Source organism: Choloepus didactylus, chromosome 22 (genome assembly GCF_015220235.1).
Source record: "Choloepus didactylus isolate mChoDid1 chromosome 22, mChoDid1.pri, whole genome shotgun sequence".
Lineage (NCBI taxonomy): Eukaryota > Metazoa > Chordata > Mammalia > Pilosa > Megalonychidae > Choloepus > Choloepus didactylus.
Genome location: NC_051328.1, coordinates 29,032,873 through 29,055,581, shown reverse-complemented (window position 1 = coordinate 29,055,581; position 22,709 = coordinate 29,032,873). Strand labels below are relative to the sequence as shown.

The window sequence follows — 22,709 nt, the reverse complement described above, 5'->3', positions numbered from 1 at the left end:
TGGGGTGGGGAGAGGCTGTGGCCCAGGGTTGCCTCTCGTCCCGGCAGCTGACAACGTGGCCTTGGGGCTGCTGGGGGCACTGCCTGCCCCTCCGGTTAGTCAGCCCAAGGCTGCTGGAAGGGATGTGGACAGGGCTCCAGATAAGTCCAAGGGGAATGGAGGCTGCAGAGATAATGCCTCCTAGGAGCCTGTGAACTTCTCATCTGTCCAAAGCCATAAGCTCAGCACACCGATGAGGTGGCCCCTGGAGGGGAGAGAGACTGGACCCCCAACCCTGAGCACGGGGAGATACCGGTGTGGAGGGGGCGTCAAGGCTGGGGGCCTGCCTTCTCCCCGTCTCTCAGGTGCTGCCTTGCAGCCCGGTTCTGTCTCCAACGAGGCTCACCTTTCGGTACTGACGGCCTCACGGGAGACAGGGAGCTCGGAGGTGCCTCAGCAGCCGCCCCTCGGCTGGGAGACCCAGCGCTAACTCTCCCCCGACCCTGAGCATGTCCCCACGTGGCCCCAACACGCGCCCCACAAATCAGCCAGACAAGTTCTTGCCCCACGTGTCTGTGACCTGAGGAACTGGCCTCGTCGGCACCACATGACAACGTCCTCTCCCATTTGGTTGGGCCAAAGCAACGGCTTCACTCGACCCAGGGAAGGTCCATCTGCTCGTCCCCCAGAACTGCCCCCTGCACTTGGGAGTGGCTCCTGTGGCCCCAATGCTGCCCCCACCCCGTCTCATCCTTCAGGCTTCTGTTCAGTGCTGTCTGGCAGTGGGACCACCAGCAGCTCCTATCCCACTGGCAGGCCCAGTTCTCCTGCCCCTGTGGGCGCGGGGTGGTCTTGAGAGGGCCACGAGGCCGTGCGTGCCTGCTCGCCACTGCCAGTCCAGGAGGGGAAAAGCTGCTTGGGGGCAGGGGTGGTGGTGGGGGGCTCCAAAGTTCATGGGGCAGGCAGTGCCAGGTCAAGGGACCCCTCAGAGGCTGCTGTGTTCGGGTTTGTTCCGGCCTGGACCCCTGAGCTGGCACCAGAGGCTGCCTGTGCCAAGACTTGGGCTGGGCACACTTCAGGGCCCACAGATGCCAGGGGCTTCTGGGCCGCGCACTCTGAGGTAGGGCTGCCGCCCGCCGCTCTCCTCCACCAGGCTGCCCGGCCTGCCCTGCCACGCGGTCCTGCGCAGGGCCTCTGCCCCTCCTCTCTGCACTGGACGTAGCTGCAATGGTCCAAGGCCAATGGGACACAGGCGCTTTCCGAGGGGACACCTGGAGTCTCACAGGCAAATAATCCAAAGTGCAACCTAACATCAAGGCAAGAAAACGCAGAGGCCTAGAGCCATTCCGACTGGAGAAGGGCCTCCTCCCTGCCTTCGTTCCTGTCCAACAGCTGGGATCCTTTAGGAATTTAAAGAGAAAGCAGCTTTCGGGGTCAGAGTAAAATCTGCATAGGGAGAGGAAGGGGTGGCCCCCTCGGAAGTTCAGAAAATCCCAGAGGTTCCCTGGCCCTCGTCCTTCCAATTCTGCTTCCCAAGTATGAAAACTGTAAATCTGCTTTATTTGTTGCCAGCCATCCCCAGCAGTGCCCCGCAGGGCACAGGCAGCCATGGTAACCCCGCCAGCTCACGCTTTAAAAATTCATCGCGTTTAATGCAGTTGACGTGTCTCATACACTTAAAAGTTTCTAGACGGGTGGGGGTGGGGCAGGAACCAAACACTGTTTTCCTGGGTCTTGCTGGGGGCTGGTGCCAAGGGGACGGAAGGAGGGGCAGGGGATGACGGGCAGAAGTGGAGGGAGAGGAAGCAAGGAGGCTCTGTCCACTTCACCATCTGTCCCTCTGCTCGGGCTCGGGGGCGTCAGAGACCCCCAGGAAAGGCCTCATCCAGGTGGCCAAGACCTTGGTGCCCCATGGAACAGGGCAAGGAGAAGGGGCTCCTGCATCGTCTCACCCCTGATCTTGAGGCTCCCTGCCCTGGGACAGACGCTGTCTTCTGGGTGGGCCTCACTGACCTACCTACCCCCCCCTTTCCATGTGGGCCCCACTGACCTACCCCCCCTTTCCTGGGACAGATGCTGTCTTCTGTGGGGGCCCCGCTGACCTGTTTGGACTTATCTTGCACATGCTTTACCAGCCCTGGCTGAGCTGTCCCCACTCTCCCACTCCCAGGCCCGGCTAGGGGCCCCCTCGAGCCTTTGCTCAAGCTGCTGCAAGCCCTTTGCCCTTTCACAGACACCTTCTCCTTCATAAGCTGGGTGTGGCCCTCCACCTTCCTTGAGCTGTCTCCTCTCTCCCTAGACGGGGCGTTCTCCCGGGCACAGGGTGTCTGACGGCCCCCTTGAGCCCGGCGCAGGCCCACTGTGGAAGAGAGAAGTAACAGCCAGGATGGGACGAGGACGCCCGGGCCACTTAAGTCGTGGAGTCTGGTGAGCACATGGAACTGAGGTCTAAGGAGACCAGGGAGTGGGTGGGTTTTGAGCCTTGGTTTGGGTTTTTGGGAGGGTCTGGTGCTGGCCGAAGTGCTTTCGGGATCTGCAAGGAGAGGCCCCCCGAGGGACTCAGCAGGCATCCTCCTCGCAGGTGGGACCAGATCTGTGTCCCAGAAGAGGCCGTGCCTTTGACTCCCTGTGGAGTCTCCCAGAATGCACTGCGGCAGGCCACGAGGGCGATGTGGAACGATGGTGGGACCAGGCTGAGGGGACACCCGGGGGACTGAAGGGCAGTGCTGGGGGCATGAGGCCGGGTGGCGGGTGGCGCAGGGTGGGTGAGGACCCCAGGCATGGGGGCCCAGCACTGGAGGCCTCGGTAAGCCGGGGCTGCTGAACATTTACGTTTCCCCTTTCGAACAGCTGGGGCAAATGAAAATAAAGGGATGGTAACTAAAGGAAATCCCCTGGTCTTTACTACACTCGGCCCCAAGAAATTCTCGTGCCCTCGGTCCATCTGACCTCCTAGGGCACAGGGATTTCCTCCAAGCTGGACGCACTGTTCCTTCCTAACGGTGGCCACAAATCTGTGGGGTGCTCTCTCCACTGTAGGTGCGTTGTGGACATTAAATCCTTTTAACAGACAACGGGTGTTTTTTCATTGCCCCCATCCACCCCATTTCTGTTAACAGGTGATGAAAGCAAAACACAGCGATGCCTGCCAAGGCCTCCGTCCCATCAGCCTGACTCCAGCCCCCACCCTCCCAGCTGCTGCCTCGCCACACATTCAGCTCCCAGGCTCCAGGGCACGGCTGGCACAGCATCGCGGACATGATTTTTTCTGGAAGACAAGTGTTTTGGGGCATCTTTGCTATAGATATCGCTTGGGCCTTCTGACAGGCTGGAGCCGAAGTTTCTATAGTACCTTCCGGCACTCCTACCTCTTGCTGGGGCCGCCTCTGTGGGTGTCTGGCACTGACGACACCTGGCAGGGGCAGTGCTGGTCCCCTGTACTCAGTTCTCCCCTGCTGGGGGACAGGGCTTGTCTCTCCATCATTTCCAAGGGGATGGGGAGGAAACAGAGGCCAGGGAGCTGCCCCAGACAGCTCAGCAGCCAGGACCTAAACTCAGACATGGGAAGGGAACGGGGAGCAGGGGAACCTTCCATGGGGTTCTATGGGGTAACTCTTTAGGGTGAACGCCTGTTAGGGAAGCAAGCCCCTGAGCACGAGTCCCAGGACCGCTGCCACCCGAGGTCCGGGGTGGGGATTTCGATGTGAGTTCTGGCGCCCAGCGAGACGTGGCCTGAGCTGGTGCTCTGGAGCTGTGGCTGCCTCTGCCAGGGCAACAGCAGCCCAGAGCCCAGATGGAGACTCCTCAGCTGCTCATTAGAGAACCAAAGATGCAACCTTTTTCTCCCTTTGAAGCCTCTGACTGGGGTGCTGGATATCCTCCTGAGGATGTGCTGAGCTCCCCGCCGCGGGGGCCCTGACTGGGAGGGGGCCGCTCCCACTCAGACCTGCCACCCATCCCAACCCCTGCCCTTGCAGCCCAGCTCAGAGTGTTAGGGCTGGAGACCCTCGGAGACCAGGCCCTCCCACCCCCTCACTGGACAGAGGAAGAAAGTGAAGCCATCCAGCCAGGGTCACCACAGGGTCAGAACTAGGGTCCCTGACTCAGAGTTTGTGTTCCCATCCTGCCAGAGAGCTCCACGCACCAGGTCACCTGCGGGAGGAGGCAGCCTTCTCCTCCCTGACATCTGCTCCAATTCCCTGCAGCTCGAATGCCCAGGCAGAGCCGCCCCTCCACCCTGTGGCCTTAGTCCCTCGACATAAAGAGCCTGTCTTGTGACAGGGAACGGGAAGGGCCCCCGCGTCTGCCACTGCCTCTTCAAATTCCTGGGGTCGGCAAGCAACAGAAGTGTCAGGGACCTGGGGAGCCCCCGGGGCTCTCAATCGTACCCGAGAACGGCCCACTGCCCCGTCCCAACAGCCTTCCTGTTAGCAAGCCGTTCTGATCACATTTTCCTTTACTTCATCCCCTTATTCCCAAACTAGTGCTCTGTTCCAGGCTGAGGGATCACTCCCTGCTGATGTTTACACAGCCACAAACATTTACAGATGGTGGGCAAATCCCTTCTACCTTAGTCACCGTCTAACCCAGATACTGAAGCCTGGCAGGTCCTGCCACTCGGCTTCTCCAGCCGGCCCGACTCATTCCCAGCAGCTCCCCGGCTCCCGTGGCCACGGAGGGGGCCTGGCACTGGGTGAACAGCCTTCCTACCCCCTGCCCTTGTGGTTGTGAGTTCCGGGGCCCATAGTGATTCGTTCACATCTCGTGTTTCCGTGGTGGCCTTCCTCCGAGGACTTCATGCCCTCTGAAGGAGGTCCAACCCAGGCTGCCGTCTTGATTTCTGGGGCAGCATGAGTGTCCAGCCTTTGGGCTCCATGAGCACAGCTTGAGCTCCCCATCTCTCAGCTGCTCCGCCAGGGTCCTCACCCACCCAGAAATTGTACATCTGCCCTCCAGAAGCAGAAGGGCCTTCCAAGACCAGGAGTACCTCCTAAGTGACAGATCCCTGACTGTGGCTGGTCACTGGCATCACTCAAAGACCGTTGGAGACACGGTGGCCACATCGGCCCCCACCCTGAGGAGGCCAGTACTCTGTACTCGTAAGTGCCACCTTCGGAACCAAGACCCCCTGTCCCCATGCTGCCCCAGGGCTGACTGCTGACACGGATTGGCAATGCTGTGCTCCGTATGGAAATGAGGGACTCTAGAAATAGGGAGCATTTATAAGGTGTCCCAGAGGATATAGGCCCAGGCTGGGCCTGGGAGCTTTGGCTCGACGCTCTGGTGCTTTCCTTCTCATGGCCCCTCCTTCACCCCCGCTGGATGCCAGCGTCTGCCTGGCACTTCCCTCTGTTTCCTGCTGGTCTCCAGCCTAATGGTCCCAAGCCCACTCTGTGCAGCAATGACTTCTGGGTTCAAACAGGAGGGAGAAGAGTCAACCTTCGGGCAAGACCTGTGCTTCCCAGGGCTTCTCCGCTGGCTTCTCCACTCCCCTCCCCTCCGGCTGTGGAGTCCCCTGGCAGCCCAGGCCACCGAGCTCATCTCCCACACAACCAAAATCCCCGGGGAGGAAGCTCACCTCACCAACCCCATCTTTCTGGCTACATTTGATCCCACAGAAGCTAACGGTCCCCCTATTAAGGAGTGAGAAACATCAGTGCCTTTCTGGTCTTCAAGCCCTTAGTTCGGGAGTTTTACAAAGTTGTCTGAGACGAGAGGGTCTCTGCAGCTCTTTACAAGTGCCTGCTCAAAGGGCACGGAGACAAATGCCAGAAAACAGGAGGGGGTGGTAAGTACAGCTGCCCGCTGCTGGTCACAGAGCACAGACCTCAGAGGGGCCTCCCCGCAGAGTCTCTGGGAAATGGTAAAAAGACCCGAGTCAGGAGGGGCCGGGAGAAGAGAAGCCAGAAGTGGTGGGACAGAGATGGGCGGAGGGAACTCCCTCAGATGTTCCTGGTCCAACAGAAGGGGCCATTTCTCTTATTCCTGCCAGGAGGCTGACAAAATTCCCTTGGGATCAGTTCTTTTCAGGGAATTCTAAGAGGCATGAAACAGGCTTCTTGTCTACACGTTCCTTTCCAGCCAGGGAAATCCTCAGTGGATTAAACAAAGGGGGTGAGAAAGGGCCCAGGCTTGAGTTGCCCATGGGAGCTGCTCTGGGGGTTACTGAGGGGTCCCCCGGCACCAGGTGAGGGGCCTGCCGGTGCTTAGCCTCCCGCCGAAGGCTGGTCTCAGCCATGGCCCGGGCTGAGTGGACGAGACCAGGCACCCACCCGGAGGAACTCGGGGTGGGCTGGCACACCGCGAGCTGGTGGCCTGGACACGGCGGGGGTGGGGAGAGTGTCCCCCACTCCCCTGCTCCGGCCTGGAGAGCAGCCCCCAGCCCCCAGGATCCTGAGGGCGCGGTGCCCCGCCGACAGGGACAGGGCTCCAAGACGTGTGGGGAGTGAACGAAAGGCGACTGCAGAATGATACTCGGTCTAGAATCTAATGATGGAAAAAACAAAGCAAAACCCAAACCACGCCGTGAATTTATAAATGCACAGGACGAGTTCTGGAAGGAAATACACCAAACCAAAAACAGGCGACTCCGCGGGAGGAAGCGGCAGTGAAGGGTCTTCATGTTTTATTCTATATTCTTCCACATGATCTTATGTAGTTTAAAAAACGCTTAACAACACGAGAAAGAACTCAGAACCCATGGTTTTGAGTCACCCTGGACAGGGAGGGAGGCGGCCCCTTGGGGTGGCCCCTTGGGCTGGGGCTGGTCCCGGCCCCTGATGGCGGTGCCAACCTCCCACCCCAACACCCAGGCTGCTGATTTAACAATGGAAACTTGCCTTTCACAAATGAGAGGATCAACAGCCAGGAAACGATATTTTTAGCTACCGTGGCTCTTTACTTCAAAGGCGTATGTTGCATCTAAAACCAGGCAAACCTCCTACAAAGTCTGCCTGTTTGCAAGGAGTGATTAGCATAATACGAGCAGAAAAAAAGGCCAGGCTCCACTCTGGAGAGCGTACTACAGGGGGAGGCTTCCTCCCGAAACGGTCTTATCAATGGAGAAGGCCCTGCCTGGAGGCGCAGCCGCTCGCTCACACTGAGGGCCTGGGTTGGGGGGTGCCCTGTCCCCCAGCATAGAGTGCGATGGATCCTTAAGCTTCTAGGTCGCTGTTTAAACCCCATTTTTGCCTCAGATGACCCACCACACCCCAATTTCAAGCACCAAGCATCTCCAGATGTCCTTTCTGAGCAGGAGGCACGGGCACAGGGCTGGCAGGTGGGGACTGTGGTGGGTCTCAGGAGGTGTCCTCCTTGGAGGCTGCGCCAGGGCTCTGGGTCCTTGAGGAGAAGCCACAGGCCCGTGCGCCACACAGCGCTGCCCCCTGGGCTGCCACCCCCATGTGCTGGGCCTGTGGGCACAGCTTTGACCACTGCCCTTTCTCTCCTAGAAACCCATTAAATGGCTCAAGAGACTGAGCAGAGTACATGTGGAGAGAGGCTTGAACTTCTCTCCACACACCACAAAAACGAAATGAAAGCATGACCTTCCAAGAGCTGTAATTACAGATACTCATCTCTGGAGTGGGGCCGGGGACAGCTAACACTTGGCAGCAGCTGGGGCCTCGGGCTCCCTCACACCAGGCCTGGAGCCCCGTCCCGGCGGAGTGTGGCCTTGGGCAGCGGGGTGGGCCGGGGGCAGCCAGCAGCTGCACTTCTGCCGACTGTTTCAGGCCTCGCTGGCAGGAGCGAGGAGCGGGGGCCTGTGGGAGGGGGACGACCAGCCATTTCTCCATTAGCCCCCCGCCCCGGCCCTGTCAGGGGCCCCACAGTGGCAAGGTCACAGGGACCAGGATGTACTCACAGACCAGAGCACAGCAGACCTGAAAAACCAATTACTGTGTTCCTGGGGGGCCCTGGAGAAGCAGAAGGAACCTGACTGGGGCGGACGCTCCGGCTTCAAGGGCAGGAAGGAAGTGAGGCCCCTCCAGGGACTGCCAACTGTTAGGGCCGGGGGCGACGACACAGGCGGGCAGGGGTCTCCTTCGGGAAAGGGGCTTGAGGGAGGCAGGCCTCTCTGGCCAGGGTTCAGCTCACACGGATGGAAGGTGAAAGCTGACACTCACCCGGGGAATAGAAAGGGTGAGGCAAGTCGGCTGACTTCATGGGCCCCTGGAGTTAACTCACTGAAACCAGGACCCTTGAAAGGGATGACTGGGATGTCAAAAAGGTTTTACATTTAGTGCAGATGATTACTGACTCAAATTGCCTGTCCCAGTGGCACTGAACCTTCTAGAATGATGTAGCAAGATCCCTTGTCAAGCGTTTCCTGAGCCAGCCTTTGGTATTTTATGGGGCTAATGGCAGTGGGAGGGAGCTGTTTCCTCCAACTAGTGAGCCCTGGGCCCCACTTCCCTTCCACCCCACTGAAAGTTCTGGAAGCAGCTCAGGATGCTGAGCTCTGGGAGCCAGAAATCTCAGGCAGGGTCCCGAGCGGCCCGCACACTTGGCAGCTGGGGAGATGGGTTCATAGGCATCCCGAGGGCACCAAGGTGGCCACAGACTCGCTCCTTCTCACTCAGGGGAGTTTCCTGACCCTGCTCTGGCTCCTCAGGGGCTCACAGGAGGCAGCCCCGGAGTCCCAGCCTCCACTTCCCTGGCCGGTGCAGCCTCACCTCCCGACCACCCTCCCAGCCACCCTCCCTGGGGAACTGTCTTCTGTGTGAAACACCTTCTCCTGCCCACGTCCAGCTACAGACAGTTTCTAACTTAGCCTTCCAGTCCCAGCTTACACATCACGACTTTCTGGCAGCTTTCCGGGACCCCATCAAGGGGGCTGGGCACCCCCCCATCTGCTTCCACAAAGCACTGTCATGCTGTGATGTCACTGCTTGTTTGTTACTCTCCCCGGGAGGGTGGGAGCTGGCTCTGTTCCCTAAGGTGTCCCCACTGGTGGGCACTGGACAGGGCCACTCAGTGATTAAGTGGCGTTGCCGTGCCCTCCTGAGCTTGGTGCTCCCTGTGCTGTGTGGGGGCAGCCACTTGTCTCTTCTTCCCTGGGTGCTGGGTGGAGACTTACCCATCTCCAAAGGGGGGGGTGGTGCTGAGCCCTTGCTCCCAGCCCTTCCATTCTCAGAGATGAGGCTGCTCGCCTGGCCTGACAACTGTGACCTAATTTCCAGGGCCATAACCAGGCTCCTTATTTTTACCCACTTGGTATTTTTCATTACGGACGCACAGGGGACGGAGAGGATTGGGACTGGGGGAGGGTATGGACAAGTGGAAGCAATGAGCTCCATGAAGCTGGTCAGGAATGTGCCAGGTGGGTGAGGCAGGGGGTGGGGCTGGAGTAAAGTGATTTTTTTTTTTTTTTAATTTTAAAAAGCAGAGGAAAAAAAACCTCACTCCACCCCCACTCCCCTCATTGTCCTCAGTGAGCATTTTCAACAAGGTCACAGATGCACTGGCTCTATAGATTTTTGGCTTCAAACCACATTTCAGGCAGCCTTTAAAAGCCCAATTCTTGGCGTAGCCTCAGCTGAGCCTGAGGAGAGGGAAAACTAGGGCACTTTATGCTTTGAGAAAACAGCAGATCCAGGTCACAGCTCCCCAGCTCTGGTGAAGCTGTGGGGCCCCCACCTCCTCTCCCCAGGCCTGAATCCGGGGAGCCGCCCACCCCGAGGTTTAGAGCACCAGCCACAGCACTGGGGTCCCACGCATGCTAGTTTATTGTCACCGTGTGCCCATAGCTGGCTGGCGACCTCGGGGAAGCAGGAACCTGGCGTCTCAGCAAATTGTGCCTGGGGCTAGCATGGGGCCTGGCTCGTCCCAGGTACTCCAGGAAAATTCAAGGATTCGATTGCTGTGTTGAATGAAGCTTTGCCCCCCTCTCCCCGACTAGGTTAGCGCTCTGTCACAGCCTCCCTGAAGTTCTTCCTGCTCCCCTTCTGGAAACGCATCCCTGAAGAGGCTGGGGCTGTGCCTGCCCGGCATGGCCACAGCACCTGGCAGTACGCGGTAAATATTTACCGGAAAAGTTGGAGCTTCGGTTTCCTCCTGTGCACAAGAACCCAGTTGAACCCGAAGGTCCCTTCCAGCCACTCTCTGAACCGAGCCTAAAATCCAAACTGGGCCTTTCCTGGTCTCTTCAGTCACCGCCCCGCGGCCACCATTCTGGGACACACGTGTCAGGGAACAGGTGGGGGCGGGCAGGAGTGGGACGGGAAACAACCAGCCTGCTGGGAGGCCCTGGCCTGTGTTCTAACCCCTGACTCCACACGTGACGAAGGTGAGAGGCCTGTCCCCTCCGCCAAAAACGACAGAGCAGACGATTTCTAGTCTCTGGCAAGACGAAACATTGCAAACGGAAGGAAGCCGGCTAAGAAGGGATTAGCTGGAAGACTCGGTTCTTTGTACGTGGTGCCGCCCCACACCCACTGGCCACCTCCTCGCGAGCCACTGCGGGCTCTGGGGAGGTCGCTGGGTCCCACCTACAGTTTCATCCTCCCCTTGCCCTCCCAGAGGGATGGGGGATTTGGCTGCTGGGATGGGGAGGAGAGGGTGACTCCTTCCGCTGCCCCCACCATTCCAGAAGGCCCTCGGTGGGGTGGGCTTCACCCTCCGCCTTCGGCTGGCATTTGAACCCAGACCAGGTGGACACTGGTTGGGTCTGGATCTCCCTGGCGTCCACTGCCTCAGATTCTGGTTCCAGGATCCTCTTCCTGCCTCTGAGGGTGGGCACTTGACCTTGTCCTGGGCCGCCTGGGCCAGCAACAAGCCAATGAGACAAGCTGGGGGGCTGCAAGGACAGGGGTGGGCCAAGAGCTGCTGGCCATCCTGCCTCAGAGGGGAGGTGGGGAGAATGGGGCCGAGTCCTGGGGGTACAGGTGGGCTCCAGCCTTGACTTGGTTTTTAATGAGCCCACCCTGCCCCAGTACATTAATGTAATGGGGGTGAGATGTGGTTATATGTCACTTGCAATTGAGTCTTGACTGGACGGCACTGAACAAGGGCTGGGTTAGCAGCGGTAGGGGAGATGCGAGGGGAAGTGAGGGTGTCTGGTCTGGGTTCAGGTCTTGGTTTGCTCAGTGGCTCTCTCTCTCCCGCCCTTCTCTGGAACGCAGGAGGAAGTGACAGCTGGCATTGGAATGCTTGCTTCTAGGGGCTGAGCCTGAGGGAAGGGCAGGTGGCCCCAGTAGCAGGAGCAACGGACTGGAGAGGGGTGACATGAAGCCAGCCCCAGCTCTGCGAGCGCCAACTGGGAGCCACTCCTCCGTCTCCTGGACTGGTCTCCCCACATGCTCAGGGCAGGGCTGGATGCCCCCAGCCACGGTGACGGGTCTGTGCCTGCTTGTTTTTATAGCACAGCCCCCAGGTGCCAGGCTCTCTTCTCAGCACACTCCACATGTTAGATCACTGAGTCCTCATAAAAATTAGTCGGAGATAATAATGATCACTGTCTACATTTTCCACACAAGGAAACAGGCACAGGAAGGCCTTCCCAAGGTAAGGGTGGCCCTTTTGCTTTGGATAGCTCTGGCTTGCTGCTCCATGTGGGGTTCTGTTAGGGTTGCCACTCACGGTACCCCACAGCCCCGGTTTCCTCTAACTGCCACCCCACCAGGGTGGGCACGTGACCTGCCTGGGCCTATCAGAGCTTTCCCGGGACCATGGACTGCAGGGATACGATCCTGGAGTTGGTGGTGACCACGTCGTTGCTCCTTGGGAGAGACCAAAACAACAAGGCTGACCCTCAGGCAAGGGCTGACAGGAAAGACGCCGCCCCAGAGAGACGCGGCCTGAGTTCTTAGCCCTTGTTGACCTCCACCTTGGACAGGCCACAGACACTCGTCAAGTCCCCTCTCATTTTGGTGCCCTGACCTGGGCTCCTACCACCTGCCACCCAAAGGGTGCTGACTGACACAGCTAGATTAGTGGACCCAACTCTGGGCTACAGGAGGCCCCTCAGATTCTTCAGCTGGGGGTGGTGGCAATGGCTAGGAATCTTTGTTTTCACAAAGCACAGGCAGGATGGACTAAGTGGTCTCCAAGGCCCTGCCCAGAGCTAAGAACCCCTGCCTCTGGGTTTCAGGTGGATTGTACTCAGTGTCCAGCTTGCTAGGGAGGATCAGCAAACATCAACCAGATACAGGCAACCTCATGGTTATGTTTCCATGAGCTCCTGAATTCCCTGAAGAAGTACCACCAAATCAATGCAAGGAGCACTAACCATAAAGAAAAACTGATTATCTGAAATACACTAAAGAACTTCTATCGATCAAAAGATAGCATAAAGAGAATGATCAGGCATGCCACAGAGTCAGAGAAAATAATTACAGTGCATATATCTGACGAAGGCTTGAGTCCAGAATATCTAAGGACTTCCAGAAGTCAATAAGGAAAACACCGAAAACTCAATGAGAAATGTGCACTTGTCCTCAATGATGCTTCACAAGGGAGGACATCCAAAAGACCAATGAACTTGGCACAAAGTTGTTGACCTCATTAGTCTTCAGGGAATGTAAATTAAAACCTCGTGATGATTCCACACCACACCTACGAGAACGGCTAAAACCTAAAGCTGATGGTACCAAGTGTTGGTGAACATGTGGAGCCACTGGGCGCTCCCACCCTGCTGATGGGAGGGAAAACCAATGCAACCACCTGGGACAGCGGCTCCTGGAGGCGAACACAAGTGCACGCTCTGATCCAGCAATACCTGGGATGTACTTAACAGAAAGGGGCATATGTGTACATCAAAAGATGCGCTAAAGAATGCTCACAGCAGCAGTATTCATAACGATGCTAACCCCAGGGGTCCACCAGTGGTAGAATGGAAACATAAATGGGATGTCTTCGCGCAGTGGGTCCTGCTCAGCAATGTGGACCACCGCCACGTCCACACCGACGAATCACACCAACACAACGTGGATCAAAAGAAGCCAGATGTAAAGGAGCATGCAACTGTATGGTTCTGTTAATATCAAGTTCAAAACCAGGTAAAACTGACCTATGGTGGTAGAAATCAGGACCGTGGTTACATGGAGGGTAGAGACTGGGAGGAGACAGAAAAGGGGCCTCTGGATGCTGGGACTATTCTAGCAAACAATTAGTAAAAATTAATTGAGCCGTACACTTTTTTTTGTGTGTACTTTTTAATCGTAGGTTGTTTTTTAACAAGAAAATTTACATGGAAAAAAGCAGCTGGGTAAGGCTGCAAGGAGGGTGGAAATGTCATCATGTTGTCCTGGTCAAGGGAAGGAAAGGAGACAGATCTGGGGCATTAAAGCAAAAACTGCCACATGGTTAACAAAAGGAGGAAGCTTTACCCAAGAGATGGCAAAAATCAAGTGAAAACAAGCCAGGAATTCTTGGAATTATGGAAGAGCTTCCAAGACATGGAAGCAACGTGAAGGGCTGGGAACCTTCAAGTTTGGATGGCTGGGACTGGATGTGCAAACAGCAAACTGGGGATCAGAAAGGCCATCCAAAGCCACGAGTTTAATGATGACAAGGCCGAGGGTGAAATGGAGATGCAAGCCCCATTATCGGGCTAAAGACGATGCTGTCTGGGAGAGCAACAGGGAGGGCCAGACAGCCCCCAGTGCAGGAAACCAGCCAAGTGTGAGAGCGGGGGCAGGGGGCATGTGACTGCAGCGCCCTTCCTGGGAGAATGGGACAGACACGCAAAACTTGGCACTCTGGAAAGCAGCTTCTGAAAGGAAAGAGTGAGAGATGGGGCTCCACACAGCCAGCCCAGGACACCCAGAGGAGGACTAGGGGGAGAAAAAGTAGCAGTGACTCTGAAGGGTACTTGAAATCCATCCTAGCTCAGCTTCAAAAAGAGAGGCTAACATGGTTGATGTGAGTGGCTGTGAAAAGCCAAAAGGAAAAGCAAATCACCAGGGAGGAAGTTGGGGTAAGACACGTCCTCTTGAGTATGAGTCAAAAGGGAGATTCAGACCGAGACATTCACAGTCAGAGTGCCAGAGAGTTCCAATGGGATCATGCCATCGAAATGCAGAGCAGACAGGGCCAGGCTAATGGACGGCAGGAGGTGTGGAGGGCTGGGGGCGGACATGGAAGACTAGGACGGACACGAGGCCCTGCCCATCCCCTCACCTTGGCCCCTGAGGGGTGGCAGCTGGTGGGAGCCGCGTGGGAGAGGGACCAGCATTGGAGGAGGGGGTGTCCGTGGGCATGCTCTCTGGGTTAGTGACCCTGGGTGGAAGGGGCTGCCGTGAGAACACAGCTTCTTTGTGGTGCGAGCCAGAGCTTTCCAGGTCCCCGTGGGACCGGGGTTCCTGCCCGCTGTGTGGAGGAGCAGGGTCCAGACTAGAAACTGGGGGCCACCTTGTCTTGGCTCTGCCCCCGCACACGGTGTGGGAAAGCCACCCCCCTCTGTGGGCTTCAGCACCCTGGGCCCGGCCGGTGAATCCGGTCCTGCTCTGTAACCAGGACACGTGAACCCCAGGCACCGGACCCGAGGGCGAGGGGGCAGAGGTGCAGCAGGCACTTCCTGTTACATCTGTCTTGCCCCCTTCCCCACAGCACCCTGACCCACCAGCCAGACTAGAGGACTCCCCAGAACCTCAGCTCCGGGCTCTCTGAAATGGCTACCATCACCCCTGTGCACCACATCCCCACTTGGGGTGAGGAGGTAGGGGGCAAACGCTCTGGTGCTATAAGGGTGTTTAAAAGATAAGGGGACGATGACGGCAACAGGCCCCAAGCCCACACTTCTGGGAGCGGCAGCAGTGAGTTTCTCTGGCGACCACCCCAACCGGGTTATGAACGGGCATTTGGTCCACCCAGCACCCTTCCCCAGGGACCCTAGGCTCCTTCACGAGGCTCAGGGTCGCCTGTCCAAGGCCGAGTTCAGCACCCAGCCCCCCAGGGCAGGCTCCTCCCGAGCCGGTCACACGCTCACACGCTGCACGCGGGTTCTGTGGATTTTGCTGGACTGGGGGGTGGGGTAGGGTCTGCAATCCTGTGGCTCCCTGGGAAAAGAAAGCTCTCGAGGCGAGGGGGGATCGCACGGGGGTCTCCAGGGGCAAGTATAAGCTGCAGTGACACCAGGATAAGAGAAAGAGCTTCCCGGAAGCGCACTCTCCTCCGGATGAACATACACTCTATAACTGCTTTTCTGGAAGTTTAAAAGCACTTTTACAACGAAGGACACCCATTTGTCCATCCTGGCTCAGACACAGCCCTCCTCCCAAGGAGGCATAAGGGTGGAAAATGGCTTCTAGGGCTAATTCCAAACCTGCCTCTATTTTTTTAGGATGCTACATTATGATATACATTAGCTACTTGCTAATTAACCTAGCTGAGTTATCAATGTCAAAAATCTTTCCAAGTCTCCTAAGCGTTCTTAGGTAAAGTACAGACAGCCAATCAGATCCAGCAAGTACTGCATATTCCATCAGGAAATAAGCTATCAAGCTTCAGAAAGAAACCCATTATCCAGGTCTCAGCTCCTGCGGACAGGTCCTGACGATCGCCCCGCAGCTTGCCGGCTGTGGAGCTGTGGAGCTGATGGCTGTGTGGACCACGAAGAAAGTGCTTTTAACTGGAGGCTGGGAAGGCGGCCCAGGCAGGTGCCAGCACCAACCCGATGAGAACTCCCGAACCAGGCAGCCCCGGGGCGGGCACAGAGGGCGTGAACTGTCCCACCAGGTGCTCGGGGGGAGGGAGGGCCCCCTGCAGGTAAGTGCTTCCGCTTCCCTCTGGGGGCCGTGCCAGGCCCGTGTCAACAAGAACCAAGAGATGGTTCTGGGAGGTTCTGGGCCACTGGCCGCTTTGCTGCCGATGAGGGATGAAGAAAATGAGACCAGGCCCTACCAAACTACAAGGAACATCTTTCTGGTGCCACCATATTCCTGGGCGTTCCCTCCAGGTGGGGGATCAGAAGCCAAGGGCTGGCTGTGCGAAATGCCTTCCGCCACACGCTCCACCCTGCTGGCATCTCAACCGAGGCGCCTCGGCCCGGCCAGCTGGCCAGGAACAGTGACTGCAGAACACTCCAGAAGAGTCACACAAGGTGCTGGGCAGACCTCGACTGAAGCAAGCAAGAAGACAAGTTTCTCCTGGAGGGCAGCATCCCTCCAGCCCTGCTCAGCGTCCGTTCTCCTGCTGCTCAGCCGGGACCCAGTCAGTTTGGCTACAAACTGGTATAAGATCGACGTCCATCCGTGCTCTGGGTCAGTGGGTCAGGGCCTCCCCCCGCAGAAGTCTTAGGCTGGAGCTTGCTGCCACAGCAGTTCATTTTTATTCTGAGCAAATGAACGCAATCCATTAGAAGGGAGAGAGGAGAGCTGAGTGGGCCTCGTAGAAGCTTCTCCCACAAGCAGGGGCCAGAGGCAAAGCCTGCTTTCCTAAAATGCCCCCTGGCCAGGGATGTGGGTCTCTGTACGCCACTGCAGTTCACCTTCCAGTTCATCTTCCATTACCGTCAGCACAGTGGGCTTTTGGGGGCCTCAGCAATGCCTTCTGGGAGATGAGGGTATGTGAGTAAAGACTAGCTGGGAAGGCCTGTGTGGACTGAAAGCGTGTGGAAGGGCCTGGAGGAGGGGAAGCCAGGCCCCGGTGAGGGCTGCCTCCCAGCACTGTGCAATCTGGCCGCGGCCGAGGGCCCCGTCTCACAGGGCTGAATGTAGGAGGCTGGCAAAGTGGAATTTCCCAATTACAGCATGAAAGAGAGCTTCTTCTGTGAGGCCACCCCCCTTCCCACTGGTCCCCTGCAATTAAAAACAAGTCCAGTTTCCAGCAGCTTCCGAGGCCTGGGCTCCCCTGCCCCACCACCCACCTCAGCAGGCCAATCAACTCCCCACTCCACCTACCCTCCTCCTCCCAACACAAGGGCTGCTATGCAAACCCAGAGCATGGGGGGTGGGAAGCATTATTAGTGGGGCACATATTAGGGGCCTTCAAAGCATCTGCTGAATTGGAGAGGCTTCCAGGCCTTCTGCATCAGGGGAAAGAGGAGGACGAGAATGGATCAGAAGCTTGTGGCCTGGGCTTCTCTGGGTCCAGGTCTCATGAAAGAAGCCCCACACCCACTTCATCCTTTCCTACCTGGGCCCCCAGTCCAGCCCCTACAAATGCCCCTGGGAGGTGCCCGGACCTCATCACCACCAACTGGCTGCCTCGGGTCAGAGCCTGTGAGTTCTCAGCACGCGGTCCCTCGTTACAAGCGGAAGCATTCTCTGGCAAGTCCTCTTTGCAAGACAGCAGGGAGGAAGAGGAGGGGAAAATGGACAGCTGATGAAGCTGAAGGCCGCTGGCCAGCGGGCAACGCTGGCAGGAAGAGCAAGTGTCTTCAGACTTGCTGCCTTTCCAGCACAGAAGCAGGCCTTGTAGCGATCCCAGCTGCTGGACTATGCGGGAGTCCACATCCCAGTTTATCAAAGAGGCTGGGTCACCCCCTAACCCCCCTTTTTCTGCTGAGTGTAAGTGGAGCGGCTCACGGGGAAACAAGCCCAGGGCTTGTTCTGCTCGCATTAGCATGGAGGCTGGGAAAGCGGAGGAGGAGGGAAATGTACACGGACACCTACTCCGGGCAGAGCTGTTTCAGTGGGGACAGGGCCAGGCCGCTGGGGGTGTTCTGGGTGCTGGGGCCGCAGGCCTGGCCCAGAAGGGTCAGTTACTTCACCCTCCCCTGTGGGTCTGGTGCCCTCTCCAGAGACCGCCCTGGGAGGCAGAGCCAGAGGCCCATCAGGAGGCCACGCAATGGCTTTCCTTTGTCAGCACCAAACCGGGGCCGGGCTGCGTGCTTTAACGTGCGCACCATCTTACAAATCCACCCCAAACTGATGAGACAGGCCCCATCATTGTCTCTGACTTATGGACAAAGCAAAAAGGGCTTGGAAACAAGCTGCAGAATTAAAAGCCAGAGGAACTGGGATTTGAACCCAAGACTGCTGACTCTAGAAGCTCCACTGGTAATCCGAGTGCCTGTGGGTGGCCCACCTACCCCACTCCTGTGGGAGTCCTAGGGAGGGGGTGTGGGTGTGGGGGAGCAAAGGGGCCTGGCGCCAGCCTCCTCCCACCCCCTGCCCCCTCTTCTGTCAGGGTGTGGGCTTGGCCTCCCCCTGTGGCCAGAGGAGCTGGGACTGGAGGAGGCTGCCGTGCATCCTGCTGAGAGATGGGAGGTTTAGAGCTCAATTTTGGAGTTCCCCAAAGTTCAACATGCGTCTAATCTGCTACATCCACCAGAAGAGGAGACTGGGACACAGAGAGAGGATTCTGACACCCTCCTGCCCCCAGCGCCCTGGCTGTGATTCGGGCGCCTGCCCCCAGCTCCCCCCACTCCCACACATACGTGCAGCGCTGGGAAAAGCGCGTGGGGGGCAGGAAACGTTCCCAGGCTCCTGAGGGCAATCATGAGGAAGATCCTCAACTGCCAAGAAGCCCACCGGATGCTTGCCTTCAGGAAATCTGGACGCCTCCGTCCTTCTAGAGCCAGCCCTTCTCTCCTCCTTACAGCAGACGCCCTTGGACCCTGAGCTAAACATACCACTGCAGAAATAATTGGCTTTTAACTTGTTTGCCAGAAGACTCTGTTTCCTTTCGTTCTCAATGCTCAATCGTGGGGGTTGGGAAGGACAGCCTTCAGTTTGCTAACACCTGAAGGAGAAGTCTGAGAAATCCTCTCTTGCGTTTCTAATCAGGCTGGGCTTCACCTCAGCAGCATTATGCTCCTTGTAAAGCTGTCAGCAGAGGAAGCAGAGGAAACAATGCCCCAGGGGCAGGCGGGCTCTCCCAAGGGCGCTTGCCCGGCAAATCTTGCTGAGGGTGCTGGATGCTGTCTGACCACGGGAAAGGGGAGGAGACGTCGTTTTGGAGACCTCATCACACGCTGTGCTGTACGCACCTGAGGGCTCAGGCCAGGTGCTGGGGGTGACAGGGTTGGGTTAGCAGCAGCGGGCACACTGGCTTGGCCCTGAGGACAGTGGGCCTGGCGGCTGTCAGCTGCGCCCCGTGTGCTGCCTTGGGGGGTGGCAGGCTGGACAAGTGGGGTGAGGGACTAGGAGAGAAAATGTGTGGGGCAGCCAGGCCACAGGCCCTTTCACCCGTTCCCGCTGGGTTCTCTGCATCTGTGCCAAGACCCAGGAGACACCAAGTGCCGGCTGGGAGTGAGGACTGGACTGGGGGCCCAGATCCGGGCCTCCCGAGCACCCAGTGGGGGGCGTGTTGGTCTGACCGCCAGACAGCACGTGCTTGCCATGCAACTGGACATGCTGGGCCTCAGAGGATGAGGCGTGGGAACCTGAACCTAGGGCTCAGGCTCTGTGCTGTCTCACAGAGGGACAGGGTGGCCACGCTGTCAGTGGGGGGCAGGGGGCCCAGCCCAGCTCCTGCCAAGCCCAGAGGGCATGCTGCTCCTTCTCCTGTGCTCCTCTGCAGAATGAGGACTCCCACAGCCCCGGATGCACGAGATACACTGAAAAGCAGGCAGCACCTCATGCCCGTAGTCTGTAAATGGGAACATGGCGGCGTCCTTGCCCCCAGCTTCACGACGCCTCAGGGCCCAGAGCAGAGGCGAGAATGCCCGAGCACGCCCCAGTGCCCACACTTCTGCTCTGTGCCTTCTGGGGATGCTTTTTCCTACCCTGAGCTCTGTCTTTCCAAGCCCTGACCAGGCATGTGAAGATGACATAGGATGGAAAAAAGCATTATAGCCAAGTTCTCCAAAGACAGGAAGCAAGCTACAAATTTCTTTTTCAAAGGCAGCTCTCTTTCCTGGTTCCCTGAAAGTCTTCCAGGCAAGGAGAACTCATCAAAAGTGCCAACACCTCTGCAGTTGAGCAAACCACTAAAACATTCCGTCACCTTCTTTGGGGTGGGGTGGGGGTGGGGGTGGATGTCTCTCATGCCCTCAATCCCCTGACGTTAAACTGTCCAACTCAATGTGAAGAAAAACCAGGGGGCTCTTCTCCTTTTGGCCAATGAAGACAAGAATCCGTTTTTCTCACTTTGTCACTGTAGTTCTTACTGGACGTGGTTTTGCTCCCCAGGGGACATCTGGCAATGTCTGGAGACATTTTTGATGGTCACAACTGGGTGGGGGGTGCCACTGGCATCCAGCGCGTTGAGACTAGGGATGCTGCTAAACGTCTACACCACACAGGACAGCCCCCCACCTCCCCCAACAAAGCATTATCCAGCTCCATATTCCCATACTGCCAAGGCTGAGAGACACTGCTCTAAGATCCCAGAAAGCAAGCGAGTGACAACACTCCCTCCCTGCCCCGCCCCGGGCACCCGTCAGAAGCCCCTTCTCAGCTGGGAGGGACCGTCAGGGTCCTGCTGCTTGACTTTCTGGTCAGGTAGGTCTGTCCTACCCACGACTTGACCCTTTGGCCCCCACCCAGCCCCCGCTCTCAGCCCTTGAGCTGGGCCCGTGCCCTCCTCCCCCTGGCAGGCAAGCTTCCCCATCAAGTCTGTACCTGCGGCCTTCTTTGTTGTCTCCCACTCCTTCAGCTCCTCCTGTTTGCTTCTGGTTCCTGCCCTGCGGCTGAGCAGGCTCCTGCAGTGCTCCCAGTGGACCCCCGTGGGCCTCACCTCCCCTTCCACTACCCGCCGCCTGCTTCTTTCTTGGCTTCCGTCTACCTCCCTGGGCTTCTTCTCAGTTTCATCTTCCGGCTTCTTGGAGCTCTGTAGGTCTCAGCCTCAGGCTCCTTCCCTTCTCCCTCTGCCCCTCAGCACTGACTACTCTACATGTAAGAGTGTAAGCTCCAAGAGGGCAGATCCACTTGGAACAGTATGTTGCAGAGAGTCAGTGTTCAATAAATCTTTGTTGAGCAAATGAATAAATGAAAGAACATGCCAACAATTTTCAGGTTTGTACGTGGGGCCTCAGTCTGTCTTTTAAGAGACAGATACAGCAACTGGCTTCTTCAGCATCACTCCTTTGATGCCCCCAAAGCAACTCAAACTCAAACATGTGACCCCCTCCCTTCCCAGTCCTCCTCCAGGGCTCCCGTCTCAGGGCCTGGCACCACCATCCACCCCGCTGCTCACACCAGACACCCGAGGTCTTCCCACGCCCTGCCCCCTCACACCCTCATGCAGTCATTCACCAATCCCACCCCCCAACAAGCAGCCATCGTCTCTTGCTTGGACAACAGTCTCCCCACATGCCCGTCTTGCGCCACCCCCTCCAACCCATCCTCCACCAGCAACACAGTATCTTTAGAAAAGAGACATCCGGGCATGGCATCCCCTGTTCAAGCTCTTTCAGTGGCTTCCCACTGACCTCTGGGTAAAGCCCCCAACCTCAGGAGGCCCACAGGCTGGGCCCCTCCCCTGCTTTCTGGTTTACAGCAAAACAAACTCTCCATGTTCTTTTCTGCCCTGAAGGCTTTGGACCAGCCGGACCTTCCTTCTGCCAGGAATCCTCACTTAACTCCCTGCCCACCCATGGCCGGGAGCCTCCCAGGACCACATTAGTCCTGCCTGCTCCCCAAGCACCTGGACGCATTAATAACCCCATCACCCCACAGGCTCTGACTCCACTGGTCAGGGCTGAGGCCAAGGCATCTTTATTTTCTTCAACGCCTCTAACCTATAGCCAGGGCTGAGAGCCACTGCTGCAGAGCATCTGGGGCCACTCAGACTACTCTAGAAAAGTCCTCCACCTGGACGTCTCTGTCCCGGATCTGGAGCTCACTGGCCTGAAGGTGACACCAGGATGCTGTTCTGGGGACCCCATCTCCTGGAGCTGAGTAAGAGGCAAAGGGCCAGAGCCAGCTGCGCTGCTCGTGACGTCAGCTCTAGAGGTGCCCAGGGGCTGTCTGCACTGGGCTCACTTGACTCGATAACCTGGCTGTGCCAGTGCCACCTCTGCCACCAACCCTGCCAAAGCCTGTGTGGGGGCCCGGCCCTGGAGCACAGCCTTGCTGCACGTTCCTCTGCTCACTGCTTTCCTTCCCAAGACTCTTGTGATGACATTTAGTGAGAGGGTATTTAACCTCAAGAGAAAATAGTGTCTCAACAAGTGAAACATTAATTCACTTGTTCTAAAAAGTGTCAACATTGGTAGCACTAGCAACTGGGTGTGAAGGGGGAATCTTCTTAGTTTTTTTAAAGAACAAGCCCAGATGCCAGGAAAAGGAGAGCGAAGGGAAAAAGAAAGTGGTTGCTCTGATGTCTTGCAGGATGTGAAAATGAACAACTGGAAGTGTGTGAGGAAGGGGAGAAGGGTACACCGAGGCCAACCTGATGATGAAAGCGCCTCTGACCTCCAGGAGTTTCCGCTCACTGCTGAACCTCTTGAGAAGGTTGATCATGAACTTGTAAAAGTAGGAGTTCATGGTGGGGGTGGAAGGAGAACACTCTAAGCCTTTGGAACCTGTAGAGAAAGGGACAGAGATGGGATTTACTCTACGTGTCCTCAGGGTGATGAGATCCATACAGAACATGAACAAGCATAAATGCAAAAAAAAGGCGTGTGTGGGGTATGTGTTTAACACAGTGAGGAAAATCCTTCAATCAAGGACCCCTGATGGACTGAAAGAAAGCAAGGACAACTTTGTTAATGTAAAAACTCATTTATCTAGCCACCACTCCATCCAACCCCGAATCACACCTCCTATGCATAAGACCCTCTCCTAGGTACTGTGAGTTACTTTTTAAAAACCAACCTTCTATTCGTTATCCCAGTAAAGAAAGAATACACTTGAGCTTTTCTTTGGCCAGTTAAGGACACATGACAAATCAAAGGGAAA

The 22,709-nt window shown here is 57.2% G+C and overlaps 1 protein-coding gene across 2 annotated transcripts in view; it reads right to left on the bottom strand.

Moving 5' to 3' along the window:
* VAC14 (VAC14 component of PIKFYVE complex) overlaps positions 1 to 22,709 on the bottom strand; it is a 120,907-nt gene that overhangs the window by 16,666 nt on the left and 81,532 nt on the right. Inside the window, exon 14 of one of the 2 annotated variants that reach the window (XR_005213777.1) lies at positions 22,224 to 22,333. Coding sequence is in view for 1 of the 2 variants with exons in the window: in XM_037815587.1 (XP_037671515.1) it covers positions 22,201 to 22,333 (133 nt within the window). In the remaining variant the exon portion in view is untranslated. Of the gene's footprint in view, positions 1 to 22,200; positions 22,334 to 22,709 lie in introns of both variants that reach the window. The other variant, XM_037815587.1, reaches the window with a different exon arrangement.